General features: G+C 38.8%; 1 protein-coding gene across 3 annotated transcripts; it reads left to right on the forward strand.

Moving 5' to 3' along the window:
* The first annotated feature begins 1,438 nt into the window (after nt 1–1,438).
* Nucleotides 1,439–7,167, forward strand: LOC149026197 (RING/FYVE/PHD-type zinc finger family protein). 3 transcript variants are annotated; one of them, XM_089146441.1, is made up of 6 exons: nt 1,439–1,533; nt 1,660–1,804; nt 2,277–3,368; nt 4,602–4,802; nt 6,194–6,389; nt 6,738–7,167. In XM_089146441.1, the coding sequence occupies exons 2-6, from the start codon at nt 1,694–1,696 to the stop codon at nt 6,920–6,922; spliced, it is 1,785 nt and encodes a 594-aa protein (XP_089002567.1). In that variant the 5' UTR covers nt 1,439–1,533; nt 1,660–1,693; the 3' UTR covers nt 6,923–7,167. The 3 variants fall into 3 exon arrangements, with proteins under 3 accessions (XP_089002567.1, XP_089002568.1, XP_089002566.1); XM_089146442.1 differs by having other exon boundaries at nt 1,686–1,804; XM_089146440.1 differs by having other exon boundaries at nt 1,445–1,533; nt 1,633–1,804.
* Nucleotides 7,168–10,501: the final 3,334 nt, after the last annotated feature.

A 10,501-nucleotide genomic window follows, 5' to 3' on the forward strand; every position in this document is an offset into this window, starting at 1 on the left:
CATTACAGGCAATGATGTCCTCATTACAAAAATGCTGGCACAAAAAAGGAAGTGGTATTTGACCAAACAATTGATGCCTATACACCCAATTCTCCTGTCATAGTCTACGTCTACCTGACAGACCATCTAGGCTCATTTATGTCAGGTGAGCTGTGAGAGAAAAATTTTAAAAGTACAAAAATACCCTCTACCCTAGAATGGTGGTGGCAAAGGGATTTTTATTAGCGGCAGCCGCTGCTGCCAGCAGCCAGCGGCGCGATCGAGCCACATGTAAGATGTGAATCCAATGGTTGAAAATGAAACTACAGAAATGCAAGTGTAAATACAACTTTTTTTATTTTACAAAATCTCAACTTAACTTTTTAAAATTTACAAAAAAGGCCCCTGGTGTTCACCCGACTGGTGTCTGTCGAGATTCTTCGAACGAACGCTTTCTTCCTGTTCTATTTGCAAAAAAAGCTGCTCCACTTTGCCTGAAATCCGTCAAATTTATTCGCTTTCCATTCCCTGCAAGTCGGGAGTTTCAATGTTTGGGGATTTCTTCTCCATTAAAATTCATTGAAGTTTCTTTATCTTCATCTCCATCTTAAACTACTTTCTTAGTTACACGGGTATTCAGTGAATTTGATAGAAAATAATACACTTTGATTCATTTCCTGCACAGATTATTCTCGCATTGAAACAAAAAAGATGGAAGAAAGATATAGTGAGACCCAAAAAAGAAGATGAAAAGAATAGCTTAACAAGCCAAAGAAACAGCCTCCTCCCAGCGGACCGAAAGTGGTGAGAATCTCCGTCTGATGCCACTGATTCATTCGGTGAACAAGACGAGCTTTTCTGTCGCCACCGTGTGAAGAGGTACATCAGTAAGATCTGGATCAAAAAGCCCTAAATCGATTGAGATCTGGATCGAAAAGCCCTAAATTGAATGCATCTCAGTCAATTAATACCAGGGAGTTGCTTTTGTAAATTTCAAGGAATTAGTTGAGATTTTGTAAAATAAAAAATTTATATTTACATTTACATTCCCACACTTTCATTTATAACCATTAGATTTATATGTGCTGACGTGGCTCGATCGCAGCCATTGGCTGCTGGCAGCAGCAGCTGCCGCTAATAAAAATCCGTGGCAAAGGTATAACCTTGTTTCAGTTGATGAATAAGTAGTCCAATTCATTAAAATCGAGTTGAGCCCATGTAGTTGTAAAAGAAATCATACAAGATTAGGCCGGACTAGGAAAGTGATCAATGATATTTTTGCATATAATTTTAGCACTAGCCGGTTCAAGTCGAGCCCGGCCAGGTAGAATTCCACCATACAGTAGGGCCCACTTAATGGATAAATCAAGCACCGTTTAAATGGAATCCTTAAAACGACAGCGATGCAGTTCCCTGCACGAAAGATAAATCATTAGTCATCTCTCTCTCTCCTGGGTATTCTCATTCGATAACTTTCTCCTCTTAACATACTCAACCGTTGCCGCAAGATCTCCAGAGTTCCTTTATTATTGAGTTGGATAACTTCCCATTTGAGTAAGTTGGAAGGTTAACGTTTGTGTTCTATATTATCTCTAGGAGATCGTCAATTTGTTTAATTTTCTGGAGATATCTCATTTTTTTGAATCATTTTAGCCGAAATTAATGTTGATTCTCGACTAGACATCTTTATCGAAGCTAATCGGCGGGTTCATCAATGGAGCGAGATAATTTGTACCCCGAAGTTCCTACCGAATTTTTGGAGTCTAGGGTTTCTCTTCTTGCAATCGGAGGAGAGCGTAGCAACCAGGAACCGTTATCCAATTCGGTAATCAAACTATTCCCTAGGGACTCTGAAATTTAAATTACCTCTTGGAACCTCCTTTTTTTTTTTTTTTCGTTTGTTTGTTCCATCTCGTGTCTCTGTGTGCTCCTGATTGGAAAAATTGATTGGGTGTTGTTTAGCTGGAAAAAGATTGGAATTTTCTACGTTTGGTTTACCCGTATCTAATTTGAACAAATTCGTAGTTTTAGCTGCGAAGAAGCTGGCTTTTTTTTTTCGGGTTTATCATAAAAGCAGAAATTGATTCCTTGCATTTTGTCTGGGTGTTGGGGTTTTAGTGATGGTGTTTGATTATATGGCCAATAACTTCTTTATTTCGGAATTTGGGTGTTAGTTAATTTTGTTTTTGATTGTCTTTATTGAATTGTGGTTCGGGATATTATAACAATGGAAGTTTTCTGCGTTTTAACTTGGAATTGTATTGACCCTGGGATTTTTCTTGGGCTTCGGTTTTTAGGTATCTGGAGAAACCGAGAGATCCTGTGAGGACGTCGTTTATACGGGGACAATTGGCTCTCGAAACCATCAAAATGGTCAGCCCTTAGATTTTGATGCACAAATACCCAGGGACAGTGGAGAGAAGGATCGTGGGCAGAGTGATTCTAATGCCAGCCATCAAAAAGGTCTGCCCTTCGATTCTGATATCGATATACCTAAGGACAGTGAAGAGAAGGATCATGGGCAGAGTGATTCTAATGCTAGCCATCCAAAGGGTCTGCCTTTTGATTATAATGCTCAGATATATAGGGACAGCGGAGAGAAGGATCATGGACAGAGTGATTCTGGTGCTAATCATAAGAAACAAGGAAAATATTTCTATTATGACTCACCACTTTCTGAAGAAACTGGGATTTGGATACCTGTTTCTGTTCCTCCCATGTCTGAAAGTGCGCATGAAGAATGGGCCAGAGGCTTTGGTTCCAATGGGGGTTACTTTCCGGAAGGAGAAATAGACTGGAATCAATTCATTGGAGAAGATAAGGAGATGACCATGTGGGACGTAGTCGTTGAGATGCTGCTTGCAGCCCGTGGAAAAGTGACTGCTCTTGCCTCCACTGATATTCATGATAGGATTGCTTGGATGTCGAGCCATCTGCTTGAACAAGCTTGGGGAGAGATGGCTCAAACTCTTTCGGAAGCAAACTTTGGTAATGCAAAGGAACTTATTGAATCCGAGCCACCTAAATGGTTGTTTGACAGTGCTGCTTCTGCTTGCATGCTATGTAGTGTTCGCTTCCATCCCATCATGTGTCCCAGGCATCACTGCCGGTTTTGTGGTGGGTTATTTTGTAATGACTGCTCAAAAGGAAGGAGCTTGATGCCAGTAAAGTTCCGCGCGAGTGATCCACAAAGGGTTTGTGATGTATGCTGTGTGCGTCTTGAGTCTGTCCAGCCATACTTAATGGATCAAGTCAGTCGTGCTGCACAATCGCCCACACATGATCTTACTGATCTCAGTACATTGAGATCATGGGTAAACTTTCCATGGGGACAGACAATGGAATATGAGATTTACAAGGCTACAAACACAATTCGGGGTTATAATAAGGTAAGAGCTGTAGTAAATTCCTAATGTTTTTCGTAGATGGATTGTTGCTCTTCCTGATCAAATCTTAAAACGCAAATATGCATGTGTATCATCTTTTTTATCCCACTTCCTAGATGTTCTCTGAATTTTGCTGGAGTTTTGAGAATTTCATGCCTGAAGATTCATCTACTGGGGTCGGCTATATGGATCATTGCCTTCCAGTCCGTTCTATTTGAGGCCATACTAGATACAAGGTCCATGCCATGCATATATTCTCTCACCATTTCTATGGTTATGTTAAGTTCTGTCCCTAGCTCTTTTAGTACTTTCAGTCTAAGATTAGGTCACTTCTCCATATGATGGCATTTAAAGACTCAAGTTGAACACGGTCATGCCATCTCAAGCGACTTTCTTCTAGCTTATCATCCATTGGAGCCACTCCAAAACCAGTCTAATGCCTTTTTTTTTTTGGGGGGGGGGGGGGGAGGGGGAATGAATATGATAATTCGTTACTTGTACATGGCTGTGCCATCCTTTAGCTTTGCCACTTCCTCATTTTGGCTACATTGAGTTTATTTATATGATGTTTCTTAACAACCCAACAATATATACCACACATCATGGATGGTTGTTGGACTTACCATGTTCATAAGAAACTCCTTGAAAGCTTTGTTTTTAAAGTGTGAAAGTTGGTGGCACAAATATGATGGCAAACTTGTGCATAGGTTGGGATGGGTAAGGATGGTTTGAAGGGCTTCCCTATGTCAAAACTCTCCACTTCTGTGAAGAAAATTCTTAACTTTGCCCTGGTATGTGGATTCACTCAGGTGGATCTTTTTGGAAGATAAAAGTTACTGTCCCCTTTCCATGTTTGTTTGTAAAATGTTCTGGACGTAAAGAAACACCATTGCTTTAAAACTTGGCTGTGTTTGTGCCAGAAGATCTAGAATTGATGCCTTTAAATTATTGTGATCTCTAAAATTTGAATGGAGTAAAAGTAATAGTGATACATGCACCATTCCCACTTTTCTAATATCACCGTATATAATGCCAAGCAAATCTTTCCCACTTACTGCCAAAATAGAAAGATGTTATCATGAACTCCTAGCTATATTGGAAATGGTATATTTTTGTGCGAAGTTTAACTGGTATTATGTGAAGTAGAGTATGCATATTTTTCTCCTCCCCCCCCCCCCCAACCCCAACTTTCCTGATTTTGAAAAGGCTTACAAATATTAGAGTGTTATTGCACAGGTCGGTGCACTGAAACCTGAAAGGTCAATTCCAGATTCAATTTTGAGGCAAGCAAAAGGCCTTGCAATACTTACTGTTGTGAAAGTTGGCATGATGGTTACCTATAACATTGGAACGGGGCTTGTAGTTGCTCGTAGAGAAGATGGGTCGTGGTCTCCACCCTCTGCAATTGCCTCATTTGGTGTTGGATGGGGAGCTCAGGTATGGCAGTTCTTTATTTTGTTTATTACACTTCTGACTACGGTTGGTCAATAAGAACTATATTTTGTGTTTGCTGTATGCTGGATGTAATTATGTTCCTGTGAGTTAGGTGATCAGCTTTTGAGAGATTAATGTAATAATCTGGTATTGGGGTCTTAACTGGGCCAAGAAACAAGGGTAGAAACTAGAAAATAGGGAGGCAAACAAGCAAATATGGAGTTTCTTGTAAGAAGCCAAAACATTGAACTTAACACCTTGAAAGTCAAGAAGCTGTCAGCTATTCTTGTTGAACCATGTTTAGATGGATTTAATTTTAAATGGAGGTCCGAACTTAGTTCTCTTGTTTCAAGAAGTGAACTTAGAAATTCTACACAAACAAGAAAATTTAAGGACTTTCAGCTTTGAAAAAAAAAAAAGTGAAGAAAATGCTCCCAAGAAAAAAAATCTGGATCTCATTTAATGAAATAATTCCAAGTGTAGGCCTTCTTATCACCTCTAATTTATGGACTTAAAGGCCATGTAATTATATCTACATCCCCATATGACAACTGGAACTCTTTACAACATTTCCTAATGTTACTGAGCTTAGACTTGATAATAAGTGAGGTTAGTGGTCATTTTTGTGCTTATTTCTTTCTGATATTGCATATATTGTGTAGTGGTAAGCGATCCTGTTCCAGCCAGATGTAGGCATTCGTTTCTTAAAATAGAATGCCTTTCACTTCATGATGTTCCTCTTTTTTCTTTTTCCTTTTTTTTTTTTTGGGGGGGGGGGGGGGTGTGAGGAGCGGGGAAGGTGAGATTGTATGGAAACAGCCACTTGATTTTCCTGTCCCAGATGGTGTCCCAAGTACAATATATGAGACGGGTTGGCCAGGAAAACAATAAGCCGGCCAAACTTCTGGGATGCCCCTTTGAGACATTGGATACAGAATTGGTGGTGTTTGTTTCTGTGTTTCTCATTTTCAAGTAATAATAAAGTATAGCTACAGAGTAGGTGTTGTGTTTGTCTATTATATTCCTGATTTTGATCTAATAATTCAGTATAGCTGATTTAAATGTTAAAATGCCTAGTTGACCCTGGGAAATGACTTGTTTCTTTTAGCCTGTGGTTTATGAGTACAAAGTAATAATCAAATTTCTGGAGTGGCATTTTGTAAATGGTTATCAGTTCATATTCTTCCAAAAAAGAGGACAAATGGAAATGATGACACTTGAATCATATGGTAGGTGTGACAAAGGAAAAATCAGCAAATCCTTGTGATGTTGACATCTTCTGTTCCTAATTTTCCTCAGTATATGAGTTTTTCCACTGTTATTCTTTTTGGGTAAAATCTCTTTTTCAATGCACTCAATTGGCAAGTCTTTTATTGTGCTATGTTTTATTGCAGGTTGGAGGGGAGTTGACTGACTTTATAATCGTATTGAGGACAGAAGAAGCTGTTAGGACATTTGGCAGCAATATGCATCTCTCAGTCGGAGCAGGTTTAAGTGCAGCGGTTGGCACTGTTGGACGTGCTGCTGAAGCTGATTTACGTGCTGGTGATGGTGGTTATGCTGCTTGTTATACATATAGTTGCAGTAAAGGTACTTTACGGATTTACTTTATTCTGTTTGCCACTTTCTATAATGATTTCAAGAACCTTGATTTATTATTTCCATCAATAATTCTCTGTTTCTGCTGCATTATAGTATCTGGGGGGGTCTATGAAACTTGGTTCGATATGTCAAATTTTGAGTGGACTGTAAAATGTTAATAGCAGAAATATAATCAACAGTCCTCATGATTAAACAGAATATATGGCTTTGACACTGTTATGGGACACTGATCCACTGTTCCACTTAACTTGAGGTTTAATTGGCATAGCTCATTTCTCTGGAAAAATTTCTGCTTTCAGGGGTCCACAATCTAATTAAAATATGGTTTCCTCTCAGGTGCATTTGTTGGTTGTTCACTTGAAGGGAGCATCGTAACCACACGCATGCTGGAGAATTCACGATTTTATGGTAGTTCAACAATCAATTCATCAGATATTCTTCTTGGGTCATTGCCAAAGCCCCCTGCAGCTGCCATTCTCTACCATGCACTTAGTGATCTCTATAGGAAGTTTGAGGGATGACTGGGTTGATTTGGTTCAGTAACCAGGAAAAATATGCCCTGGCTAGGTATTTATTGCATGTGCAGCTAATGATGTCTATTCTTTATTTCCTTGTAAAGAAATTAGATTCTGGGGTGGTTGTACAGCATGGGATTTCATGGAAAGGGAGGAAAGAAAGCATCTACTTACATTTGGAATTATCGCTTAAATTGTACATATGCTATTACTAATTGATTTTATGGAGGAATAAAGTTGTGGTGCGGTTGGGTGGATTTTTTTTGGTTCCTTCTATTTTTTTCATGATTTGTAAAACCTTTTATGTGTCTTGTGTGGTGTTTTCTGGGCAAGGATCATTTTTAGATAAAAGTGAGGTGGATCTATAAAGATAGGCCGCCAGTTCAGTTGATTAGGAATATGAGATTTCGGATGAGTTGGGATCATCTCTCCGACGGCTTCCCAACCACAAAAAAAGTGGGGCTTACACACTTTTTAAAAAATAAAACAAATTCAAAATTTCACCTGTGGGCCCCACTATGTTTTTGTGGTTGAGAGGCTGTCAGGGAGCACCCTGTGACGGGGAGGTGATCCCGACTCATTTCGGATCTGTCTGAGGTCTGAGATTTATTTGTTGGAAAAGTTCTATAATGAAGTTTCTGAGTTGCAAAATCCACCGAATTTTGAACCATGGATTCAACTTGAACCCAATAAAAATTCGATCATCATTTTTCGAAGATGATTACTTAACATTGGAGGGTTGAAGTGGAGCCTAACAAGATTTTACCATAGGTAAAAAAAATTTTAAATAACATTTCTTTGCTGAACTTGTATGAGAATCATTTCAGCAGGACTTCTAAAAATTCTGCAGGCTTTTGCTGAACTATGGGGGCAACTGGGGTGAAATGATGTAGGATCTTTTTTTATTTATTTGTCTGCCATTCAAAAAAAAAAAAAAAAAAATAATAAATAGATAAATAAAATCGAATTAAAGACAAAAAGCTTTAAGGGGAGGGGAGGGTATATGTTGAGCAAGTTGTATGTATACTTCTGAGTTTTAAGGGGAGGTATATGTTGAAACTTATTGCAATATGCACTTCTGAAAATTCTTAGCTTTTTTTATTTATTTGTTTTCAACTCCACATCAAACACATAAGCTTGTTATCTATTTTATTATCTTACATCAACTTTTCTACAATGCAACCATGGACCCATTAATTAACAAAGAAATAAAATATTTAGAAACTATGTTATATTGAGAGTGATGAGTGAGAACCAAACTTCATTGGTTGCTTCAATTTTCACCAGCTTAGGTCAGAATCCTTTTGTAAAATGCGAGTTTAAATAGCAAGCTCATTCTTCTTCCTGCATGATTCTTCTCCTACTCCCTTTTTAAAAGCAAAGAGTGAAATTTCAAATTCAAAAAATGAGATCTCGAGAATCATTGTAACCAAAAATTGGTTTATAGTTAAAGATAGAGGGATTAGTGCTCCATCCTAGCTTACGGCCTTTCTCCATTCCAAGAGTAGTTTTATTTAGTATTGACCAATTAAGGAGTTTGAAATTTGAAAACAATATGAAAGTTGTTTTTGAATAGATAACTGGAAACTATTAAATCCCAGAAGTTATCCATTTGGGTGGTCTTATGAGAGACATACCTATGGTTTCAGTTCCACGTATCTACTTCTAGAATCATTCTGAGCTGACTACACTGCATAACAAGCAGAGAAAATGAAATTAGATGCCGAATTTAAAATATGGAGACCCAGTTTTTTTTTTTTTTTTTTGTAGACAAAGATCTATATATTAACACGTGACCTAGACAAGGTATCTAGATTACAAAAATTAAGAAACCAATGATCCACAATAGGCCAAAGAGTCCGGCACACTACGGACACGGTCTCATCAGTAAGAAAGTCAGCTACTGCATTACACTCCCTATTAACATGGAGAAATGACACACTTTGTAGCCGAGAAGCCAAAGACATGTCGACTGGAATCAGTTTCGACGTGGATAAGCATTTAATAGCTTCTGCTGAATCTGATTTGATCAGGACATTGCAAAATCCATCTTCAACTGCTAGTAAGAGGATTTTTTTATCTGTTGGCAGAGCTAACCGTCTGGATTTTCCAAATAAAATCCAACGGTTTAAAATTAAAGATAAATTTCTTAATTTTACATTAAATGATTAATAGTTATCAAATTTACGAATAATAACCCTACTCTTCTTTCCTTTCCTGTCGGTTCTCTCCCCCACTAGTTCGTCTTTTCAACACCTCTGCACGCTCGTTTCCACTCGTAGTTCTTCTCCAGGGAAAATCGATTCATGGAAAAATACAGGATTTAAGTCTATTACAGGTCGGGTTTTGCTCACAAACCTGGCAACGAACATCCATGCCCATGGTTCCCTGGCTAGAACCTTCGGGCAGAAGCTTAACCCAGTATTTTTGCACTCCATTCTTGACATCCAACTGTGCCTCTACCTTCGGAACAGCTCTGAAAATCTTGGGAGAAGCAGAATTTGCCTGGTCCTTCTCAGATGAGGGGAAGTTCAGGGACCTCCCATAATCGTCGGAAGCCGCCCGAGTCGAAGACTTGGAGGAAGTGCCTCCAGCAGAGTAGAGATCCCCCTTCTCACCATCATAAGGATAGACACCATCCCCAAGCCCATCATCACGAAGACCACTTCGATCGCAGTGGAATGAGCTTTCGGGTCTCTTATCGTACAGATAATAGCGATTTCGCCCGTATAGTCCTTGATCAATATAACCACCACCGTGATCGAATTTCACAACACTCTAAGTGTCGGTTGAGTGAGTGGTTTCTATTGAAAGAGAAGACAAGTTTTTGTAGAGAAATCAGAGCAGTTCCAAACTCAGATGGCAAAAAACCAGACGAACTATTGAGGAAGAAAACAGACAGAAAATGAAATAAGAGTAGGTTTTTATTTGTAAATTTGATAACTATTAATCCTTTAATGTATAATTAAGAAATTTATCTCTAATTTTAAAGCATCAGATTTTATTTGGAAAATCCAGGCGGTCAGTTGCTAGCAGCAACAGTTGTCGCAAATAAAAATTCCTAGTAAGATGCCCTCTCTTAAGCCAGCATCCACATTAATTTTGACAAAACCCGCTCAGATAGGTCCAGTGAATTGAATACTAGAGCCCACATCTGTTTGAGCAATCTCCTCTGACCGAATAGGAAATCTTAGAAAATTCTTCAGCCTCTTTCACCCCTTCTCTGCAACAAGTGACCACTGCAACCCTTTGAAGATCAGATCATTCCAAACTTTTATACGCGATGAGAGAAGTAAGCTCCTTCAATAGCTGCTTATCAGAAAGCTCTGCTTTCAGCATTTGATCGCTGCACAAACCGATAGATTCGAGGAAGGGGAGAAAGACAAGGGAGAAGCAAACCAAGCTCTTCAGACGAACTCACAGTTCAGCAATATTTGATCAATTGACTCCAGGTTGCTGCACTACATTAGATGCCCAGTTTAAAATATGGAAACCCAGTTTGGTGTTCTGCAAATAAGTACACATCGATCAATACAACTTAGTAGGAGGCAATCTGTTCTTAATCCTAATGGGCTTTAACCAATC

The sequence above is a fragment of the Hakea prostrata genome, chromosome 2 (assembly GCF_041222555.1).
Source record: "Hakea prostrata isolate BN-2017 chromosome 2, UWA_Hpros_2, whole genome shotgun sequence".
Lineage (NCBI taxonomy): Eukaryota > Viridiplantae > Streptophyta > Magnoliopsida > Proteales > Proteaceae > Hakea > Hakea prostrata.